The 24,518-nt window shown below is 36.5% G+C and overlaps 1 protein-coding gene across 2 annotated transcripts in view; it reads left to right on the top strand.

Annotated features, from left to right (window-relative positions):
* The window catches only part of ZW10 (zw10 kinetochore protein), a 62,970-nt gene continuing 38,452 nt past the window's right edge, over positions 1 to 24,518 (top strand). Inside the window, exons 1-10 of one of the 2 annotated variants that reach the window (XM_088791447.1) lie at positions 1 to 212; positions 2,054 to 2,188; positions 7,455 to 7,556; positions 7,753 to 7,830; positions 8,231 to 8,390; positions 9,804 to 9,956; positions 10,363 to 10,554; positions 18,461 to 18,624; positions 19,197 to 19,379; positions 22,676 to 22,914. In XM_088791447.1, the coding sequence (XP_088647573.1) occupies positions 108 to 212; positions 2,054 to 2,188; positions 7,455 to 7,556; positions 7,753 to 7,830; positions 8,231 to 8,390; positions 9,804 to 9,956; positions 10,363 to 10,554; positions 18,461 to 18,624; positions 19,197 to 19,379; positions 22,676 to 22,914 (1,511 nt within the window). In that variant the 5' untranslated portion in view covers positions 1 to 107. The remainder of the gene's footprint in view (positions 213 to 2,053; positions 2,189 to 7,454; positions 7,557 to 7,752; positions 7,831 to 8,230; positions 8,391 to 9,803; positions 9,957 to 10,362; positions 10,555 to 18,460; positions 18,625 to 19,196; positions 19,380 to 22,675; positions 22,915 to 24,518) is intronic. The other variant, XM_019753348.3, reaches the window with a different exon arrangement.

A 24,518-nucleotide genomic window follows, 5' to 3' on the forward strand; every position in this document is an offset into this window, starting at 1 on the left:
CTTTACTTCCCGGCAGGCCGCGCGCCAAGGCTGCCGGCGGGACCCGAACTGCCGCGCTGGCTACTGAAGCGTGAGTGACCCTGTGAGCGTTGAAATCTGTCGTGGCGATGGCGTCGTTCGTGACGAAAGTTCTGGCACCCTCGGGGAGTCTGGAGAAGGAGGATCTGAGCACTCAGATCAGCCACCTTACCTGGCGGGTGGAGGAGATCAAGGTACAGGCAGGGCTGACTAAAAGGGACGCAGGATCATTGTGTGACGGGACGGAGAAGAGTGCGGGATAGGGGCACACAGTGGGTACGAGCAGAGTCACGTGTGGGGTTGGGTGGGAAGAATTAGGAGTGGGAAGGCTGGGAAGTCTGTGGGTTGAGGAGGGAGTTTGCAGGGAGCCCAGACGGGTGGGGGACTGAGGAGGCCTGGGACGGTGCGGGGGAAGAGGCAGTGGCTGGGGAATGTTGGGAAGGGAGGTTAGGTTTGGGAGGCATGGGGTGGGGGAACCTGGAGGAGTCCTAAGTGGAGACCGCAGAGCCGGAGGTGGGACGGGCTGCCCCGAGGTGTCTGGAGGGGGAGCATCCCAGAGGGATAGAAATGAGGCCAGGACGCCTCCCCATCTGTGAGTGTTTATTTCCTCCAGCCACTCCTCTTTGTACGGTGGGTTGGGGAGTGTACTAGTTTTGGGAGGGTTGTACCACTCTGCTCCCTGAAATTTTTGTTGTTAAAATCTATGAATATGTTTATTAAACTCTCTTCTCCATCCCCAGGCCCTTGAGGGGGATGGAGAGTTACAAAACGTGTGAATGGCACTTCTGTGGACCCTACTGTTTTGAGATTGATACAGAAACAGGAGGCACATAGCCACACAGTTTTACTTTGTACTGCTTTTGCTACCTTGCCAGTATTTGCCCACATCTTTGTTGCTTTCGTTTAAAATTAGGTGTACTGCATACCTCTGGATTTAAGTTTTGGCAGTGTACCATAAAAGGACAAAAACGATGTTATTTTACGAAAAATCTTTCTTAAATTTTAAGTATTTATGTCACTGGCATTGCTTCTTTAATATGACTTTAGAATTTTCTACCACTTTTTGTATAATTGAAAGAGGGCAATTAAGCTACATTAGCATGGCTCCTGCATGTTCTGGACCTAACGTGTCCTTCCTTCACTAGTTTCTTTTCCCAACTTGAATCTTCAGCCAATTGAAATTTACTTTTTATACTCCAAGCAGGCTCATTTTTTTTTTTTAAGTTCCCAGATTTTGCTTATATTGTCATTTTTCCATCTTTTACTGTAGTATTTTTACCCATCGTTTCAAGTTCAATATCAGATGTAGTTTCTGCATGAAAGAGATCCTCATTTTTCCCTCAGGCAGAGGTGATCTCTTTCTCAGTTGTGCTCCTGGAGGATATTAACTCTGTTGCTGTATTACATATCTGTATTCTGGTTACTTAAGTGTGTACTATCTTGCCTGCCTAAAAGGAATTTATCTGTGGGCGAGCATAATTTATTTTTGTGTCTGCCAAAGCATTGATTAATTCAGTGCAAACTATTCAATAATTTGTTTATTGAGTTATTTTGAATTAAAAGAGATGGTGAAACTCATCAATTTAGGGTTATAAGATTAGGCCTTAAAATTTTATAAGCAAGAAGCTAGAAATCCATAAATTGATCAAGGTATACAGATTATGGATTTAAATTATCCATTTGCTTTCTTTTCTATTAGGTATATGATTCAAATTGGTGGCTATAGTCTGACCTGATAATATCAATATGAGAATTTATGGCTCCACCTTTCTCTTTTCCAGTGTTTGTACCACTTCTGGGCACTGTTGGGATTTGGTGATCATCGTCTTCTTGCCTCCTAATAATGTTATGGGACGTTTAATGGTGGGAAAAATGTGTTTTTCAAAGAAACCCATTGGCTTGGAGGGAAATTGAATGGGTGTGGGTAACTGTCAAGAAGGCTCCAACATGGAAAATGCCTAATGGAAGATGAGCTGTATATTTTTAAGAGAGTTCCCCACTGATCTCATTGTAATTTTTCTGTCTTACATTATAGGGTGAGGTGTGCAGTATGATAAGCAAGAAGTACAGTGAATTCCTGCCTAGCATGCAGAGTGCACAGGACCTGGTTACCCAAGTGGATAAGCTATCTCACGACATTGACCAGCTGAAATCCACGATAGAGAGTGAGGTAAGAATAGCTTGTTATATTGGGTAGGTTTGTAGGGAGGCAGTTCAGCTTTCTGATTCCTAGGACATTTCAGTTCTGTTCAACTTTTTAAGGCCTCACTTTTCCTTTGGTAAGTGGAAGTTGAATTAGATGATTTTAGGGTGACTTTAAAATAGACATTTTCCAAAAATGTAATTTAAACTATTTCTTTTTATGGTAAAACATTTTTTAGCTATAATGAAGTCTTGCATTTGAATAGCACTTTATAAATTTTTAAAACATAATCTCAGTATTTTATTTTATTGTTTTCATAATAAAATAAAAACAGATGAAGCTTAGAACTGGATCATCTGGTCTTTTCTTTTGTCAACTTTTAGTTTAAAATGTTTGTATCTGTTAATGGCCAGCATTCTCTTATATCTGTAGCTGGCCTCAACACATTCAGTCTTTAGCATTGACAATCTTTGTCTTTAGGCCTTCTTCTGGAAAATGGTCTCAGTTTGCCAGTGACAACCATTCTACTTCCTGTCATAAAGTTAATTTCCTTTGGACACACAGAGAATCTGGGCCATTTTGTACTGTGTGACTTTGTGGAACTAGTGCTTGCTATACTTCTTATGGAAAGTCTGGCAGGTTTCTGGAGTGCTGTCATCACAATAAGAAGTAAGCCAGTCTGGAAACAGAAATACCTGCTTTATAAACTTAAAAACGTTTTTCACATGTATTTATCTCACCAAGATTTTTCACTTCCAGTTTCCTTTTAGGAACAATAAGACAGTTGACAAAAATCAAGCTGATATTGGAGGTTTAAACAAAGTTTAACCGTAGATTTCTTCCATATCTGTTTCTAAATTATTACTCAGGGCTCATTGATACCCGAAATTAAAATGTTGAGGTATTCTCAAGGTCCTTAACGAAAGACACCAAATCTCTTCTCTTTGTGATAGTTACTAAAGAAGGAAAGTGAGCAAATCGGTTTTCAAAACTTTTCTATAAAACTTGAATCACAAGTGGGGAAACCACTAGTTTACCCAGAAAATCTATTTAACAGCCAATTTACCAAAGATTCTGATTAGAGGTTTTAACAAAAATAAATCTGTTACTCTGCAACTCTGGCACAGTTCAAATAATATTTTCAGTGTGTATATGTTTGATCAGTGAGTCAATTGTGCAATCTTAAACTGTACTGTTAGAAATGAAGTGTCTGGAACAAGAAAGTGGTGGGCTATATATCTTTTGCTGGCCAGACTATGGCTGGCAAAATTTATTCACTTCTGGTTGTTACATTTTGAAAGATGGCTGGTCTACTTGAGAAGGTCCAGACCTGAATACTGTACCATCTGAAGAATAATGAAAGAAACAAGATTTGAAGCCCTATCGTGCTAGAGAAAGATTCAAATTTATTGCTAGAGAATGGGAATTAGATTTACTAGGTGGATATTATAAAGGGGTTTATTCAGTCATTTGGTATATTTATTGAACATCTAGAAGTTGCCAGACACTGATAGTTGCAGAACTGGACAGTTTTTATTTCAAAATACGAATCTCTCATGCCTGCTATAAATGAGTAAAATAGTGTGATACATATGAAATAGGAATAATCCCAATTAAAGAGAGGGGATGTAGCTAAGTGTGGCTTCCTGGAGGAAATAGTGTCCAAATCAAAAGCTGAAGTGATAGGTGATTAGGCAAAAGAGGAAGGGAGAGTGTTTTAGGTGGACATAGGGGAGAGCATTGCGGAGGCATGGAGGTAATGGAGAGATGACACTTTTGGAGAGTTGTAGGTGTTCCATGGACTGTGTTTAGAGAGTGTGGTGGGAAGGGACGTGAGGTGAGATTAGAAAGGTAAGCAAGGACTTATATGTCAGTTTAAGTGATATGGATATAGTCTTGATGGTACTGTAGAAGCCATGGAGGATTTTAAATAAGAGAGTGACATCAGATTTGAATTTTAGGAATCCCATTATACTTGCAGTTTGGGAAAAGGACATGAGGGAAATGAAAGGCAGTTAAAGCACAAGGAGGCAGAAGGAATCAGACAAGACAGGTTGGTGACCTGCTCTAAAGTCAGTGGCGATGGGGATGGAGAAAAGTGGATGAATCCTAGTGACATTTAAGAGATAGGATCTTTGGGACTTGATGCAGGGAATCAAGGATAACTGGGGAGCTTGGTCATTGATGTGCGATTCGTTGAAGTAGAGAACCTACAGAAGGAGTAGGTTTTTGTAGGGGAAATGATTTTAAATATGGGGTGCCTACGGGATAGCCAAATGGAGCTGCGCAGTTGAATTGTATTAAGATGAAGCTAGACTGTTGTAAAGGAAATGGGGATGCTGAGAGTAAGATAGATATTGAGAGAGAGGGACTGAGTAAACTTGAAGTACAGTGGCTCAGACAAAATATGTATTTTGTAATTGTAGTCTAGGCTAGCAGGCTGATTCTACAACCTAGGGCCTACTACTCTAGTATAGTTGTGCCAAGTACTGTGCAGGGGATCTGAGCTTTTACCCTCCTTTCAAGTCAGCAAGTTAACCTGCCACAGTTGCATGATTCTATTAGAAGACACGAAACCCTGTGGGTGAGAGATGAAGGACAGTTTATTATTCACAGCAGTAGCCAGAGTATGAGCATTTTTGTACAGTGCCCCGAGCCCCAATTCTTAAAGGGCAGTGTGTAGTGGATTGCATCATAGAAGAGAACTGAGTTTAGGGAACCTGACTCTCTTACAATGAGTAGTAAGCATATCTGCTTTTTTGCTTTAGTGGGAAACACCATCTCTGTTTTCTAAGCTGTTTACTACTACACAAACATCCTTGAAAAGATAGTTCAGAACTAAAGACAGCCATTGTTTCACATGCAAGACAGTGCAGAAATGTGAGAGACCCCTAAAGAATTGATAGTTTGTAGAGCAGCACAGTTGGCAACACCTAGTGGCTTGTTAGAAATGGAGGCTCTCAGGTTCCATCCCAGACCTAATGAATCAGAATCTGCATTTTAATAAGATTCACCAAGTGTTATGTATGTTACAGTTGGAGAAGCACTGCTCTAGGATTTTGTTGTTTGCATGGTTGAAGTTGGTCTCTCCCCATGTCCAGATTATAGTTGGAGGTTAAGGGCAAAGAGAGGGCACAGAGGAGGTACATCTATTTTCTATTTTTCCTTTTAATTAAAGTTTATTGGGGTGACAATGGTTAGTAAAGTTACATAGGTTTCAAGTGTACAATTCTGTATTACATCATCTATAAATCACATTGTGTGTTCACCACCCAGAGTCATTGCTCCTTCCATCACCATATATTTGACCCCCCTTTACCCTCATCTACCAGCCACCTTCTCCCTTGCTTTCTTTGTAACCACTAAACTATTGTCTGTGTCAATGAGTTTTTTTGTGTTTTTTTTTTTTTTTTTTTTTAATTTTATTGGGGAATATTGGGGAACAGTGTGTTTCTCCAGGGCCCATCAGCTCCAAGTCGTCCTTCAATCTAGTTATAGAGGGCGCAGCTCAGCTCCAAGTCCAGTTGCTGTTCTCAATCTTAGTTGCAGGATGCGCAGCCCGCCATCTCATGTGGGAATTGAACGGGCAATCCTTGTTGTTGAGAGCTTGTGCTCTAACCAACTGAGCCATCCAGCCACCCCTCCAGAAGCTCAGCAGCAGCTGGTTGTCTTCAATCTAGTTGTGGTGGCCCATGTGGGAATCGAACTGTTGTTCAGAGCTCGCACTCTAACCAACTGAGCCACCCATCCACCCCGAGTTTTTATTCCTTTATTTGTTTGTCTTGTTCCTTTGTTGCTTTCAGTTCTATATCCCACATATCAGTGAAATCGTATGGTTCTCGACTTTCTCTCTCACTTACTTCGCTTAGCATAATAAATCTCAAGATCTATCCATGTTGTCACAAATGGCACTATTTCATCTTTTCTTGTGCACATCTATTTTATTAGGATTCAGACTTGGAAATGGTGCACATTACTTCTGCTTCTTTTCCATTGGTGAGATCTTAAACACATGGTCACATCCAATTGTGAGGGATGCTAGAACATAGTCTAGTAGGATAGCTCTGTGCTATTACTGTGGGAAAGTGGGAGAATGGATTGTAATGAACAGTTTGCACATCACTCCGTCCATGTCCATGTTTGGAGGTTAGGAAAATGGTGTGGACTTGAGGTAGCAGCACCTAGACTTTGAAACTGTGGGAGTGGAGCAGGGTTGCCAGAGTATCGAGCAGGGTTTCCCAACCTAGGCACTGTTGGTATTTGGGGCTGGATAATTCTTCGTTGTGGGTCTGTCCTGTACATTGTAAGGTGTTCAGCAGTATCCCTGACCTCTACTCACTAGGTGCCAGAACTCCTTCAGTTGTGACAAGCCAAAATGTCTGCAGATATTGCCAAATGTCCCTGGATGGGGGTCGGGCAAAAACGTTTATTTTTTTAAAACGTCTGGTTCAGAGTAAGAAGAGGGCCAGGGAGAAAGAAATATCAATAAGTATGAAGTAGTCAGAGGGAAAATGAAGCTCCCAAAAGAAAATGAAAAGGCATGGCCAAAGAAAAGGAGGAAAATCAGTAGCAAATGGTGTCATAGAACTAAGGGAAGGGCAGTAATAGTATCCTGACAAATAGTTAAATATTGATAATTTATGCTTTGGATTTAGCAACAAGGAATTGATTGGTGGTTTTGGCACCAACTGTATTGAAATAGTTTTTCTTAAACATGGGGGAAATTTTGACATATTTAAATCTATTGGGAAGAGCCATGCTTTAGTCGGTGTTCAATCAGTGCATAGTTCATGAATGAAGAATGAAATAGGGAGGGGTAAAAGGCACAGAGGATAAGAAATAATTGATAATGCAAAGTCCCTGAAAAGGTGGCACAGAATGGGAGGTGGAGTCTGACTCAAGAAAATTTTTCTAATAGTTAGAGCTATACTGTTGTAGAATGAATTAGTAATGAGGAAACCCATCTAGTAATCCAGGTGGATGAACTCTCTTATGAAAGATAATTGCTTAAACTAAGAGTAGATGGCGATAGGAGGATATTATGTTGATGGGAATGGGCATTCCTGCATAGGATAAGGGTTTGGACTAAGTCGACCACTTAAGGTCTATTCGAGCTACTATGTTCTGTGATTTTTATCCCAATCTTAACCAGCATTTAAATTTCAACATGAGTTATAGTCACCTAATAAAGCTTATTGATTAGCTTTAAAGTTTTTAAATACCTATTTTTAATGTTTTGTTTCTTAGATATTATATAGCTTAAAAGTGTACTTGTCTTTGATGTATGAATTAGGTCCGCCAGGATCTTCATGTATCAACTGCTGAATTTACAGACTTGAAGCAACAGTTGGAAAGAGACTCAGTAGTCCTAAGTTTGCTTAAACAGCTACAAGAGGTCAGTAAATTCAAATCAAACTTTAGTGTTTTGGTAGTGAGGAAGTTACTATTTTTTTCCAGTTGATCTCATTATTAAATGTGTATCCCCTGACTATATAGTATTTTTTTCATATTTTAAAAACAAACAAGCAGACAGACTTGAAATAAGAGGATGTATAAAATAAAATACCTAATGACTGTACTTATCATTTCAGTTTTCTGCAGCTATTGAAGAATATAATTGTGCATTAGCAGAGAAGAAGTATGTCACTGCTGCTCAGCGTCTAGAAGAGGTATTAAACACTCTCTCCAAACCATGAGCAATCAGTACTATTCTTGTTTTTAGTAAATTTTGTGTTCCATGTGTTCTTATCATTATACAAATACCGGGGGTGCCACACACACAAAAAAAATGTATACAAGCGGACACTTTGGTTAACGTTGCTCAAGCAGTAGTTCACCGTAATCAGAAGTGTCTGGAGGCTGATGGTAACCACTTTGAGCTCCTCTTGTAATTGCAGAAGTCAAACGTGACTTGTATTCATCTTTTGTTATCGGTATATATTGAGTATTACAATTTTAATACAGTTTTCCTTTCTTAAAATGTGTATACATTTTTTTGTCACCCTCCATATATTCTGATTGCCCTGAGTCCAGATGGAATGTTTAACAGTGATTCCATTTCACTACCAGGCACAGAAATGCTTGAAGTTATTGAAATCCAGAAAATGCTTTGATTTAAAAATGTTGAAATCTCTCAGCATGGAGCTCACAATACAGAAACAGAACATCCTGTATCACCTTGGAGAAGAGTGGCAGAAGCTGATTGTATGGAAGTTCCCACCATCAAAAGGTGCTGCTGACCTCAGGTGGACTGCTTTGCTTAATCTGCCTGAACCAGTTTGGCCTCTGAATACATTCTAAATACTTTATACGTATTGGTAGATGAGAAGGTTTCATTTATTAATCTCTCAAGTCTTTAGTAACTTCTCATATTAAGCAAAGTACTTGTTAGGACCAACTCATCTGGGTCTCTAAAGTGTCCTTACTTTACTTCCCTTATATCTCTATTTCTGTCCCTTTCACTAGGAAGGAGCCAAAAGAGGGAAGATGATTGGGTGAGTGGGGTCTACATGATGAGGGTATGGCAGAGGAGGTGCCATACCCTCCTCTGCCACACAAAATGTCCACTGCCTTGTAGGGTATACCCATTCCCAACAGCCTTAAACCTGAAGTTTTTCTTGACTAGAAAGCTTAAAGAAGCTGTTCAACCATTCTCTCTCTTGCTGAGGAAAGAAGGCGGGATCAGTGAGACGGGTTTTTCAGTCCTTGGGGAAAAATGGTGACAAAATCATCAGATGGGGGCACTTTGTGAGATTAAAATGTAGTATAACTCTGGCCCTGGCATTTGTTTATGCTACTTGGCTTTCAGTCCCCCTGCCCACCTCTGGGTGTGAGCATTCTTCGATGTCTTGTTTACACAAAGTGAAACCTCTGAGGGTATTTTTAAAGGATATGCCATTAAACCTGGTATATTTTTCCACATTGAAATTAGTCTTTTTCAGACACTTCACAGTCTCCTTGTTCTCTCTCCTATATCCACTTTGTCTTCCAAATATATATGTGTGTACACACACACACACATTTTAGGTATTTTGAAGGAAATACCATTTTCCCTGAAAATGAGACCTAACCAGAAAATAAGCCCTAGCATGATTTTTCAGGATGACATCCCCTGAACGTAAGCCCTTAATGCGTCTTTTGGAGCAAAACTTAATGTCAGACGTGGTCTTATTTTTGGGGAAACACTGTAATCTAGTAAATTTTAGATTCTCTTTCCAAGTAGACTATAAAATTAAGATGGCAGGTGTGTTCTTTGTTATAACATACCCTTCCTGCTAAACTTGTTTGGCAGGCTATTCTCTTTGCTTGTAAGAAAGAACAAAGAAGAGGAGGTCTTAAGTGAAGCTATGATCTCACTTTTCATTCCTTGCCTTCATTCAGTCGTTCAACACATATTTAATAAGCATTTATTGTATGTGCATTGTCTTGCTCTTGCACTTAGTTTCATTATTTGAACATACTAAAACCCCTGTTTTAAAGTGATGTTAAGGATATGTGTATCGTAATTAATATTTGATTGCATTAGAACTGTATTATAATAAAACAACATGTTCAGGAATATCAGTAGAGAACTGCCCTGAGGAATATAAGTGGAAACATCTTATATTGCTGTGATAGCTGATATTTTTTCCCCTTTTCTTAGATACCAGCAACTTGGAATCTTGCCTACTAACAGAACTTCATTTATACACTGAACAATCTCAAAATGAAGAGAAGACCCCTGTGCCACCAGCCAGTTCTATCCTGTTGGCATTTTCTGTTCTTGGGGAACTACATACCAAGCTTAAATCATTTGGTAAGACACACTACTTTGTTTCACTTACATGAAATCTCAGAAGGTCCAGTGTTAAAGGAATATCGATGATGGATCGTAGGAGTTGACCTCATTCTTCAAAAGGAATTGTCGTAAATATTAGCCTTCTTACTGAGGGCTTAGATGTTTTCTTTTCTCTGTTTTCTTTCTGTTTTCTTCTTTAAACTAACTGCTGCAATTTATTTTATCTGATTTTGAATAATTTAAATAAAAATCTGTAGAGAACCTGGGAAACTTCAGTGGGAAAACCTGCAGTGCATATAATGTGTGGTGTGTAATGTCCTGATATATGTGTTTTTGTTGTTAGACTCAAAGATATTTTTTTGACATGCTTTTATTTTAAAGTTTCTTCTAGTGATTTTTGATGTGTGTTCATATAATTTTTTAGGTCAGCTGCTGCTGAAGTATATCCTTATGCCTCTGGTATCTTGCCCCTCCCTTTCTGCTGTGATAGAAAACCAGCCTAACATCATTATCATTCGGTTTGAATCTGTGATGACTGACTTAGAACATCCATCGCCATCTGAAGTTTTTGTAAAAATCAGATTGGTACTGGAAGTGCTCCAGAAACAACTTCTAGGTATGTACCTCCAAGGCAGTGCTTTTATATTTTGGAAAAGTCATTATGGTTTTTGAAAGTATTAATGTCCACAATCTGAGTGAATGGAGATCAGAGGTGAGTAGATTATGCATGGGAACAAAGTAATTACCTTCTTACTTCTTGTTCTACTTTGGCAAGTAGGGTTATCATTGGTACCCCAGATTCTGTATTTGTAATATTCAGTTGAATTCTAGGATGCTCTGGGCTCACTTGACTTCTAGTAACATCACATTTTGCGACTCTGGCTTTAATTATAGGAGAAGCAGAAATGAACCGAGAGCTGTTTTACGTATTTTGGTGGGAAAATCCCTTAACCTGACAGAAACAAACTAGATTTAACATAGGAAATTAATTACATGCCAACTCAAACTAGTGGTTAGGTCTTCATATGTTAACACTTGAAATAGCCAGTTTCTGTGTTGCTTGAATTATTTTATGGTTGTCATACTATTAAAAATAAAGTTTCTTCTGGTGTTTTATTTTTAATTATTATTATTCAAGTGTATTGGGGTGACAATTGTTAGCAAAGTTGCGTAGATTTAAGGTGAACAATTCTGTATTACATCATCTGTCATCTGTATCTCACATTGTGTGTTCACCGCCCAGATTCAGTTCTCTTTCCATCACCATATATTTGATCCCCTTCACTCTCATCTACCATCCCCCCCTTTCTTCTGGTGTTCTAATACTGTTTTTTTTGTCTATTTGACTTACCTTCTTTTTTGCCTTTCTCAGTTACCGTATTGAATAGTCAGATCAAGCATTCTTACTGTGAAGAAAATAAAAAAATTTGTGCTATTGTTTATATGCCTTCCTGGCAGTCATATAGTTTATTTAGGGAGCAAATATGCAAGGAATTCTTTCTAGTTTTGACAGTAGCGGAGAAGAAAAAATCTTAAGACCTGGATAAATTGCAAAAATTCACAGTAGTTTTCTTGTGTCTTCTCTTAGGGAGATAATACACTTTTGTTTTTATTAGATATAAATAGACTTATAAACGAAATATCCAAGGATTGGAAGGAACCAGAGGGATGATTCAATTCAAATATCTCTGTGCTTGAATCTCCATAACTCTCCCATCAGTTGGTCTTATAACCAACCTAGCACCATTAGTGAGAGGGAACTCACTTCCTCTTGAGGCATTTCATCTTATCTCTGGGCAACTGAGTACTATGAAGTTTTTGTTTGTTTTTTAAAAATCAGATTTCCTTTCTATATTAAATACGATTACCAAAATCCCCATTTTGCAAATTATATCTTTAGGGTAGTTGTTTAAAAAATTTGTTCTAAACATATCCTGTAATATCTGCTCTATTGATGCTATTTCTACTATGTGGAGCTATATAGGACAAATCTATTGCCTATTACACTTGATAGACTTTCAAATTCTTTACGGGAGCTGTTATTATTTCCCCTACATCTTGCCACTAGTATAAATATCATTAGGTTTTTGTTTTTTTTTGAGTGACATAGTTTTAAGTTCCCCTTATCTTCATTGATGTTCTGTGAATATATTCCATTTCTTCTGTACTCCTCTTGTTAAAGTATAGTGTTTAAAACAAAACAAGTATTCTAGGTCTCCTCTAAACCAAGTCGGAACAGTGTGGAGCATTCATGCCCGCATTCTCAGTTTTGTACTTCGCATAGTATAGCCAAGGGCCATTATGACACAATGAACTCACTGAGCTTAATGTAAAGAGAAATCTTGTCCTACTCAGTGCAAATGGCTGCTTGACGTCTTACACTGTACTTGATTGTTTTGTTTGGAATTAACATTAATCCTTGTTAAATTTTACTCAGTACGGTTTTGCAATGTGTTTACTGTTCTTTTTACTTCATTTGAGTGCCTAATTGATACCCATTTTTTCTTATACTTCAAGTCAGTGATGATACTGGGTTAGGGCCAGAAAGGCAGGGGCCGGGGGTGTCTTGGAGAATTCCAGTTTGACACGATTCATTAAATTAACCAGTACTCAACCCGTTATTTTATTTGTAAGTTTTCTTAGTACCTAAGATGTTTAGAGCAGAAGACAACTTAGTGTTGCTAGGTGTTCTTCTAATCTCTTTATGTATTTAGGTTTTCGTTTCTTTTTTACCATTTATTCTTCTCCTTTGGCTCAGAGATCATTGTTTTTGGCAAAGAAGAGAATGGCAAAGAAGGAGTTTAGGAATTCTGTGTTCTCTTTGATATCCATCAATCAACATTCCCTTGCTTTATCTTCTTGATCTAAATAGAACCTGGAAATCGTATGTTGACTCTTTAATTCTTTTTGGAATCCTCTACTTTCTTGGCTTTTAGTTATTCTGAAACTGTATAAAGGCTTTTGCCCTTCCTCTTATGTTTAATATATATTTTTTATTCCAAGTTTTCGTTATTATTAAGCATTTTATACCAACAACAAAGGAGCTTTTAAAAGAAGAGAATGAAAATTATTTTACAAAGAATTTGACAAAATGTGTAAAAACCCTTAAAATTTATCCTTTAAACCAGAATTTCAACTTCTAGGATTCTGTCCTAAAGAAAAATTGTTTCTTTCTTTAATAAATTGTTTTAAATACATAAAACCATTTATTTATGTATTAGGATGTTCATCACAATGTTACTTATAATGCTGAAATACTGGAAAGTAGAATCCTAGAAGTTTCCTGGTTTCCCCATATTAATGGGAGAGGGACACAATTCAGTCCACATGATGTCTGTGCGCGTAAGCGTGCTTGTGTGTGTATTTGGCAAATTTATACGAGGTCAGACAATTAAGGTTTGCAGACTCATCCTAGAAAAAGTGCTACATACCTCACTGCTGAATATCACTACGGTCACCTTCGAAGTACTCCCCTTGGGCAGCTATGTACGACGCCAGCGCCTAGTCATGGCCATCAGAGCTGTAGTCGTATTACCTTTGATGTCCTGAATGTCATCAAAATGTCTTCTTTTCAATACTTCCTTTATCTTGGGGTAAAGAAAGAAGTCACTGGGGGCCAGATCAGGTGAGTAGGGAGGGTGTTCCAATACAGTTATTTGTTTACTGGATAAAAACTCCCTCACAGACAGTGCCGTGTGAGCTGGTGCATTGTCGGGATGCAAGAGCCATGAGTTGTTGGTGAAAAGTTCAGGTCGTCTAACTTTTTCACGCAGACTTTTCAGCACTTCCAAATAGTAAACTTGGTTAACTGTTCGTCCAGTTGGTGTTAATTCATAATGAATAATCCCTCTGATATCAAAAAAATTTAGCAATATTGTTGCATCGACCTCACGAACTTAGTTATCAGACCTCGTATATACCGGGGGTGCCAAAATAATGTATACACATTTTAAGAGGTGTTAACAGTTTGGTCAACGTTGCTCAAGCAGTAGTTCACTGTAATTTCAGAAGTGTCTGGATGCTGACGGTAACCACTTTGAGCACCTCTGGTAACTAATGAAGTCAAACATGACTTGTATTCATCTTTTGTTATTAGTATATATTAATGCAGTTTTTTCCTTTCTTAAAATGTGTATACATTTTTTTTGACACCCTCTGTACATATGAATCTAAGCGAGGAGTACCAACCAAACAAAATTGGCAAGGAAGGAAAGATCAGCTTGTGGGTATGGAGAGGGCAAATTTGGATTTTTTTCTCTATAAACCTTAATGGTGTTGGTCTTGTCACAACAAGCATGTTTTGCTGTTGCCATGAATGCTTTTCTGGAAAGTATAAGTTACTAAAATTTACCAAGAAGCAGAAACTCTGAACATACAATTGTAGAAGAAATTGGAAAGATTTGGCACTAAAAAGGCAACAATCAGGCACCAATGGCTAAATTCTATATGTTCTTCAAATTACAGATAATTCTTTGTTGATCAAGCTCTTTGGTCGATAGAAAAAGATGAAAGGTACCCTAATTAATTTTTTAAAGACCAGCATAAACTTAATACCAAAATATAATATAGCTTACTCAGAGAAAACTCTATAGTAGGATTTTACATTTGACTTATAAATGCAAACATAAAAAAACAACACTCCAACAGTACCTTTAAAAAGGGCACATTGTGACCAAGGGTTTATTCTAGGAGTGCAAAGATGGTTCAGCATAAGAAAGCAATCAGACAGTTCCTTATGTCAGCATATTGTTACATCATTAGATGTGGGAAATATGACAAAATTTAGTGCCATTTACTAGTAAAAAATTAAGCAAAATAGAAATATAATACTTTTTGATAGTTTGAAATGTTTATGATATGATCTTAAAGGAAAAAAGGACACAAAATGCTTTTTATGGTGTGATCACACCAATGTATTATACTTATCTTTTTCTTCTCTGATATGTATGCATATATCCATTCAACAAATCTTTATAGAGCAAGACACTGTACCACCTGCTATAGCACTTGACTAAGATGGTGCCTGCATTTCAGTTTATTGTCTACATCGGTATTGTCTAAAAGAAATAAAATGTGAGCTACATACTGTAATTTGAACTTTTCTAGTGGCCACAATAAAAAAAGTTAAGTGAAACTTGAACTTAACAATATATTTAGCCCAACATATACAAAATTTCATTTCAATATATGTAATCAATATAAAAATTATTAATAAGATATTTTACATTCCTTTATTATACAGACTCTTCCAAATTTGGTGAATATTTTATACTTACAGTATATCTCAATTCAGAGGCAAATTTTCCCTGGAAATACTTGATCTGTATTTAGACTGTCATAAAATTTACTGTTGAAAAAGTACGTTCCATACCCAAGTTGTTTCAAACACGCACTGAAAAGTTTTCCAATAGCTGTATTGAGTACCAAAAATTTATGAGTACCTACATGAACATTGATTTGTATTATGAAAAGATTTAGTTTCAACATAAATTTTTGCTTCTGTCTAGCGAGGTCACAAATGAACTTTCTTTGGAACTTCACATTTAGCTTGTTCATACGCAGTGTGATCTCAGGAGAAAACAAAGTATATTACCACTTATCATCTCTGATTATTGAATATTTGGTGAACATTACTTTTGTTGCAAGAAAATCTTGAAGATAACGGTACAGTAGATTTTTGTAAAACTCTTCCAGACTCAACTAATGAACCTTGGCAAAGAACATAAGGTCATCATATTTATTGCCTTCTATTTTTTTCAACAGCTCAATAAATCAGTGATAATTTATAGTGTTTGCATGTATATATACTGAATGATTTTAACACCTATATTCATGACACTTCATAGTGTTTCTTTCAAGAAAAAACAATATGTATTATGCAGTGGAGATAACCAATAAGGGGATCATCAGTCTCTTGTTTTAAAATTCCTATAAATCTGTATTTTTTTTACCTAACGTATCTTTTGAATGCTGTTGTGATAGAAATGACTTTTCTATATCCAGCTGAAATTATTCTTTGTCATATAATCATGGAATTTTTAAGATTACAAAATATGTTACAAGTTTGATGTTTAAGGCAGTGAACTGACAATATTTCTTTGTAAGTTTGGAGGTCCTTTTTGGCAAAATGTACTTAAAGAATGTAAAGCTAAAAGAAAGTGTGCAGTTTTTCTAAAATTGAATCAATTGATCTTTGATATTTATTGTGATAAAGATTCAGTCTTCTATAGTGAAGGTCTTTCACATTTTTAAAAATGTCTTTTTCTCATAATTTTATAACAAAGTTTTCATAACTGAAATAACTTCTTTTGCCATCTCTCTATCTAAAAATGTTTGTGCGTGTGTGTGGGGGGGGTGTGTGTGGGTGTAGGTGTGTGTGTGTGTGTGTGTGTGTGTGTGTGTACAAGAATCCAGGTGGCTTTTAGCTGGCCGAAGTTATAAGCTCAGGTCCTGTTAAAATTACATTTTTAGTTAGACATTTAATTGTGATTTCAGGTGACTAATTTTGTCCTTTCTTTTCTGATAGGACACTTAATAAATAAAAACTTAATAAATTCCCATCAAGTTTGCTGAAAATGTCTCTTAATATTATTTATTATTCTAAAAAGTTTTTGCATAGCAAGCAAGCAGGTTTTTTGTTTTGCTGTTTTAGCAAATTGCAGCTGCCTTTTATTTGAAATTTGTTACGTATTTTCTTCCAGTCTGTCTTTTCTTTCCTTTACTGTTGTAGCAGTTCTACTAGCTTCTGCATCTTATGATTCTGCATCAATAGTGTACCTTAATTTTAAATTTAGAAGTCTGGCAATAGTTGTTTTCCTCAACTAGAAAAATAATTATATCATTAAAGTAATAAGTATTTCAATTTAACTACCTTTTACAATTTATATAGATATCACTACAACTTGTGCTGTGTGCATTAAATATTCAGATAAACACATTACAGTGTTGCACTGGTGCATAGAACAAAACATCATTCTAATGGAATGAATCTGCTTATACTAACTAGATTGGAAATACTAGAAGTGATGTATGTTCCTAACAGGAGGACTACAGGACAGCATAATAGCTTATGTGACTCAGTGCTTAAAGTGAAATAGTTCAATATCGAAACAACAAGACTGTGTTTAATAGAAAAGTATTTTACACTACTTTCTCTCTCTCTTTTTTTTTTTTCAGTTTAAAATTTTTATTCAGAAGGCTCCCATGTATCCTGAAGGGTGAACCCAATTTTCCTCAATGTTAACATCTTGTGTAACTATACTACAACTGTGTTTCCCCGAAAATAAGACCTAGCCGGACCATCAGCTCTAATGCGTCTTTTGGAGCAAAAATTAATATAAGACCCAGTATTATATTATATTATTATATTATAGTATACCGGGTCTTTCATTAAAATAAGACCGGGTCTTATATTAATTTTTGCTCCAAAAGACGCATTAGAGCTGATGGTCTGGCTAGGTCTTATTTTCGGGGAAACACGGTAGGTAATTTGCAGAACTTACTCAGATTTGACCAGTTTTACCCGCTCTCAATTGTGTGTGTGTATAGTTCTGTACAATTTCATCATGTGTAAATTTATGTAACTACCACCACAATCAAGATACAGAACTATTCTATCACCGCAAAGCTCCCTGAGCTACCCTTTATAACCACACACCCTTGCTTCCATTTTTAAACTTAGGCTGAATTTAATTAAAAATTTAAAAAATTTTCTTGTGCCGCCGTCATACTAGCCACATTTCAAGTGCTCGGTAGCAAATTATGGCTTGTGGCTATCATCCTGAACAGTGTTGGGCTGTACTTTAGATATTGTAATGTATCTCAAGGCTCTGAGCTAATATACTCACTTTCTTTTAAGGTTCTTATCCTCTAAGGTCTTCTTGGTGAATCAGAACTAGGTTAAAAATAGCTGGTTCCTTTTATGGTTACTCTTCCCTCTACATTGGTCACTGATTCTTAACTTTTAATTCATTAATAGTAATATATTCTAAATGTAATTCCCTCAAAATGTGTTGGAAAAAACTACCATTGGGTATACCATAGAAGAGTTATTGAGTATTCTGTTTGCTAGACTAGATATGCTATAATGTAGGGTGTTTGATATTTTACTCAGGATAAACACTCAATGCCCAAGCAGAGATGAAAAAAGTGTTTATTCATTATTAGAGAGCCTGGGGTTTTATTCTGAAGTTTCAACTTGGTATGCAGAACATTTGAGTGCTTGTCATATAATCAGATCAGTAGATTAGTAGTAGATGGTTATAATGTAGATGGCTTAATACCTTATTGTTACACAGTACAGGCTGTAATATAGTGCAAATGATTCGCTTGAGCAGTGAAAATAAAATACTAATTGTATGTCATGCTTTGTTCCATGCAATCAGTTGAGATAGCTGTAGTATTATCTGTGCTGTTTTCTTCCCCATTATCTTAAAATTAAAGAATTCTAGAAACCTAGGGAACTTGAGAATAATCCATACTGTGAATGCTTTCTTGTTTAAAACTTTTTCTTTTGAATTCAGATTTGCCGCTTGATACTGATCTAGAAAATGAAAAAACATCTAAGATCATATTGGCTGAGATGCTTGGTGACATGATCTGGGAGGACTTGTCTGAGTGCCTCATTAAAAACTGTTTGGTTTATTCTATCCCAACAAATAGCAGCAAATTAGAGCAGTATGAGGAGGTAAGAGCAGAGATATCACAGAAGGTTTAAAGAGACTGTAGGTTCCTATTGGTGTCTCTCTCTTTTTTTGTTGTTTAGAAAGATCTTTTGTTCTTCAGTGACATCTTTAAGAAAATTATTAATAAGGAAGTTATATTCTCTATAACTTCCTTTTTCTTCCGGCTTCCTACTATTTGATTGGGAAGTATCTTTTCTTATTAAATATATTTTCTTTATTAAGATACTTTTGAAAAGCAATTGTTCTTTTATTTATACTTATATTAGCTATGGTAGTTATTATGTGACACTTTTTTGTTTCTTTTTAGTGTTTCCTTGAACACTAAAAAACTAAGTATATTTATTTTAAAGGTCTTTGCAGTTTTACTCAGTAGTCAGAAATTTCTGTTTAAGATACTCTTCCTAATGAATTTAAGGCTGGAAAAATGTATATTATCTTTATACCTAATAATTGATGGTTTGTTGTAAAACTTAATGACCAGCTGGTTCTTGTTATTTTCTATACACTGGATTTGAAATTTTAATATTGAAATGTAATAATATGTATATAATTCTTTTATTTTTGTTTTTCTCAGATTATACAGTCCACTGAAGAATTTGAAAATGCCTTAAAGGAGATGAGATTTTTAAAAGGAGATACTACTGATTTGCTGAAATATGCCCGTAACATCAATTCTCATTTTGCTAACAAGAAGTGTCAGGATGTGATTGTGGCAGCCAGAAACCTAATGACCTCTGAAATTCACAACACTGTGAAGGTATTGCAGTTATAGGGTATTACATTGTATTTGGGAAGCAGCTCATTTCTGAGATGAATATGGTGGAGTGGAAGAGAGCATGACCGGTGCCGAATTCACTGAGGGGAGTTATTAATCGTCTAAATCTTAGTTTTCTCACCTTAAAGTGGTCCTAATATCTACCTCTTTCATAGGGAATTTGTGGTCCACATAAGATAATGCACATGAAAGCACTGTATAAATTGAAAAAGTCTATGCAATATAATGGATTACTATTGTTGAAATATCAACCTGTTCATTTTTCTCAACTTTATTACTTGAGTTTTTAGTATACAATTTTGTGACAGGTATAATTAGGCTTCATTTATGTCCAGAGATTGTATCCTATTGTGAAAATGTTGACTTTATCTTTTGGCTAATAGTTTTGAAGTTAACATAGTAAAACAAACAAAAAGATGTGATCTATGTAGGGTATAAACAAGTTATCAGCGAAGTCAGTGGACTAATTAATTTGCATTGAGGGTAATTTACTGTTTTTATCTTAGATAATTCTCTATATATTTTTTTCTTTTCGTTCTTTACATATATAAAATAATATTTGGTAAATGTAAGGTAATACTTAGATTAAAGCAACACATAGATTAAGGTAACCCCTTAATAGAAAATTCCTCAGCCATTTTTCTTCTGTCACTGCAGGTACTGGGCTCTTTTTACCTCTATCCCTTCTGCCATCCTTCAGTTTCCTTGGGGCTACCCTGTTACCGTGTCCATTTCAACAAAATATTTAGCCGTTTGAGAGCACAGATATTAGCACATTTGAAGTAATTTTGGATTGTTAAGGGAGCTGAAATCTGCTTAGTACCAGGAACTTTCCTGTAGGCTATTTCCCCCTGCCATAAATATCACTTGATTATGTCATTCTTTTGCATTCTAATTTTAGCCATAATTTTGACTGCCACATCCCTGACATTTGTATTCTTATTTAAGCTTCACAGCAGCCCTATAAAGTAGACACTATTACACCATTTTACAGATTAGGAAGGCAAATCTGATGACATTTTTATCAGACTCACCTTTTTCTATTTGGAATTTTCTGTAGAGGTCCAGTATGTGCAGAGCAGAGCTGCTCTTTATGTATGTATGTATGTATGTATGTATGTATGTATGTATGTATGTGTGTATATATATATATATATGGACAGTGTGTTTCTCCAGGGCCCATCAGCTCCAAGTTGTTGTCCTTCAATCTAGTTGTGGAGGGCGCAGCTCAGCTCCAAGTCCAGTTGCCGTTTCAAATCTTCAGTTGCAGGGGCTTAGCCCACCATCCCATGTGGGAATTGAACTGTCCACCTTGTTGAGAGCTTGCACTCTAACCAACTGAGCCATCCGGCCGTCCCACCAGCCGCTCAGCGATAGCTCATAGTCTTCAATCTAGTTGTGGAGGGTGCAGCTCACTGGCCCATGTGGGAATCGAACCAGCAACCCTGTTGTTCAGAGCTCATGTTCTAACCAACTGAGCCATCCAGCCGCCTCAGAGCTGCTCTTCTTGCCATGGGAGTAGGGGACCGGCTGCTTCTGCCTGCGTAATCTCTCCTTTGTTTTGGCCCCTTAGGCATCTTTGAGAAGCAAAGTTTGAAAACCATTATTGCAATACAGTTTCATCCTTTTACATGAGAAAATGGAGGTCCACAGAGGTTAAATGACTTCGTCAAAAGTTAGGGTAAAAATTATCACTGATGTTTCCAGACTAGCAGTCTAGTGTTCTTTCCTTTCGTTTTGACCAAGTGGGAATTTTCATTCTGTATAAATGTTAGGGAGGCATTTTTGGTTTTGGTTTGGAATTCTTAAGTGGAGGATAGGCTAGTCTGAGCTTTTCCTTTGACTAAGCCAATGTGTGTTCCTGCTGGGAAATGATTTGTTTATGACAAGAACACAAAATTATACTGGCCTGCAATTATCTACTAGTCTAATCTGAGAAAGATGATTTTTGACGGTCCTTTCATTTACCTGAAATTTTGGGCCAGTTTCACAGCTTTGTTATTGTCATCAAGATTAAGGATGGATATCTTTTCTTACCACAACTTCTTTATCCATTCATCTATCGAAGGACATTTTGGTTGTTTCCATGTCTTGGCCACCGTAAACAAAGCTGCAGTGAACATTGGCGCACACATGTCTTTATGGATAAATGTTTTCAGATTTTTTGGGTAGATACCCAGGAGAGGGATGGCTGGGTCATATGGTAATTCTATTCGTAATTTTTTGAGGAACCTCCACACTGCCTTCCATAGCGGCTGCACCAGTCTGCATTCCCACCAACAGTGTATGAGGGTTCCTTTTTCTCCACAGCCTCTCCAACACTTGTTGCTATTTGTCTTGTTGATGATAGCCATTCTGACTGTGGTGAGCTGATATCTCATTGTGGTTTTGATTTGCATTTCTCTGATGATTAGTGATGTTGAGTATTTTTCATATGTCTATTTGCCATTTGTATGTCCTCTTTGGAGAAATGTCTCTTCAGGTCCTCTGCCCATTTTTCAATTGGGTTGTTTGTTTTTTTGTTGTTGAGTTGCATGGGTTCCTTGTATTTTTTGGATATGAGCCCCTTATCGGAGGCATTGTTTGCAAAATTCTTCTCCCATTCAGTTGGTGGCCTCTTTATTTTGTTGATGGTTTCTTTTGCTGTGCAGAAGCTTTTAAATTTCAGAAGATGAAATAGGACCATTTATGACAACATAGGTGGATCTTGAGAGTATAATGCTAAGCGAAATAAGTCAGACAGAAAAAGCAGAGAACCATATGATTTCACTGATAATGTGGTATATAAACCACAAACAACAAAAGAACAAGACAAACAAATGAGAAACAAAAACTCATAGACACAGACAATAGTTTAGTGGTTACCAGAGGGTAAGGGGGTGGTGGTAGATGAGGGTAAAGGGGATCAAATATATGGTGATGGAAGGAGAACTGACTCTGGGTGGTGAACACACAATGGGATTTATAGATGATGTATTACAGAATTATACACCTGAAATCTATGTAATTTTACTAACAGTTGTCACCCTAATAAATTTTAATAAAAAAAAATGTACAGAAGAATTGGAAGAATGGCACAGTGAAGGGGATTGCTTACTTGTGATATGCTCTCAACCCAAGTTTGAGCAGTCATTAAAATACTCAGATCTTTTAATTATCCTGTAGAGCCACAGCTTTATCATCATGGAAGCAACCAATATCTTATTTTTCATGGTGTGCTTGCATTTGGATTATTCTGAAGATAGTGCATTTTCTATGTTTCTTTGTTTGACTCTTAGATTACTCCTGATTCGAAGATAAGTGTGCCTGACTTACCTCGCCCTGATGAGGATGACAAGCTACAAGTACAGAAAATGTCCACAACTCAGTACAATGAAGTGGTGAATTTACAGCCTGAAAATACACTGGACCAGCATTCCTTTGCTTTGCCCCCATGCTACATCAGTGAGTCTGTAAAGAAATTAATGGAACTCGCCTATCAGACTTTACTAGAGGCAACAACCAGCAGCGATCAGTGGTAAGAGTTCTGAGTTTGAAAATGGCAATGACTTGCTTAAATGCCTATCTAAACGGACATTTAGTAAGAAAATTAGCTGGAATTCGTTGGGTTTTCTTATCCCATTAGTTAATATTTTTTTCTAGAAAGTCAGTGTAGCACAGAGATATATATTGATAATTAAGTTTTATTTACAACAACGTACATCTTACAACAAGGTCTAAGAAATAGAAGCATGTATATGGATGGACAAGTAAGTTATTTTGATGTTAAAAATTGCTACTTTTTAACAAAAAGCTTTTAAATTTTTGTTTAATTTTTACTTTTTATTTGAATTGAATGATATTACATGAGAAAGCACGTATAAAGAATTTAGAATGCTACCTGGAAAATGATTAATACTCAAATGTTTATTAATGTGGTGGCGGTGGTAATATTGGTAGTGATAGTTGTACCAACTGCTCCAGCCTGCTCTGGCCTTTTAATTTAACTTAACATTTATTTTACCTTTTAAAATCCAGGCCCTAATTAATTTCCATTTTAAATGCTTATTTTTTAAAGCCATAATAGTTTGTTGGGCAGCCAAAGGTTGAAAGAAAAGACTGGAATGTACCAAAGATCTGATTTCACCCTTCCAGGGTGATTTCTTCCAATCTGCACTTGTATACAGGGTACCCCAAACTCTGTTTCACAGCTCATACTGAATCTCTTTTTGTAAGCATCTTCCCTACTCCTAGACTAAATTAAAGAGAAAATGGCAGGCTGTAGCCCAAGTTGGCTGTAGAACAGATTTACAAAAGCCTCTTTAGTTTGTTATCTATTGTAGCAGTTTTTTACTTCTCATCCTCATAGTAGAAAACTATTTCAGTTAGGGCTGGACTTAATCAAATTGCATCTTTAGATGGGCTTCCAAACTGTTAGTTTTTATGTCCGTATATAAACAAACCCGTCTATTTTGTTCAGCCCAAGAAAGAACATGTTTACCAAGATACTTCTGTGACTTTAATGAATCATTATATTCCCAAGCCCATCCACTTTTAAATATAAGTAGGAAGAAAAATATATGTAAAAAAAATCATGTACTCCTTTGGCAGAATAAATATAGAAGTGACTATTTCTTCACATGGCGTTCATTTGAACTATACCTGATCAGAAGTTAGGGGTGCAAGGCAATATTTTCTAAATTTTTTGAGAACTCAGAACACCAACAATATTTTTATATACTGAATGTCTATGGACATTCTTTTGACTAAAATAAATAGTTTTTAACAGGACAAACAAAAACACAACTACACTATAATAAACCACTTCTATATTATTAAACCTCAAAAAATAACATATGTAGCAAAAATAAAATGAAATAATTTAATCAGATATCGTAGTAATCAAGTCGTAACTGTTTTGGGGTATAGTAACCATAACTTATTTTTCTAAATATTTGTGGAACTCCTGTGACTTTTTCAGGGTACATAGTTTAAGATATTCTTGTGTAGAAGTAAGCTACACCTTGTATTTGCTCTTTCTAAGTGCATTATAATATTATCTTTAGGTGTTCTAAGGGCAGATATAAAGGACAAAAAAACTTGAGGTTAGAGTCTATTCTAGAAATGTTGATTCATCTCCTT

This window comes from Rhinolophus sinicus, chromosome 14 (assembly GCF_057876585.1).
Source record: "Rhinolophus sinicus isolate RSI-liver-muscle chromosome 14, RSI-T2T, whole genome shotgun sequence".
Lineage (NCBI taxonomy): Eukaryota > Metazoa > Chordata > Mammalia > Chiroptera > Rhinolophidae > Rhinolophus > Rhinolophus sinicus.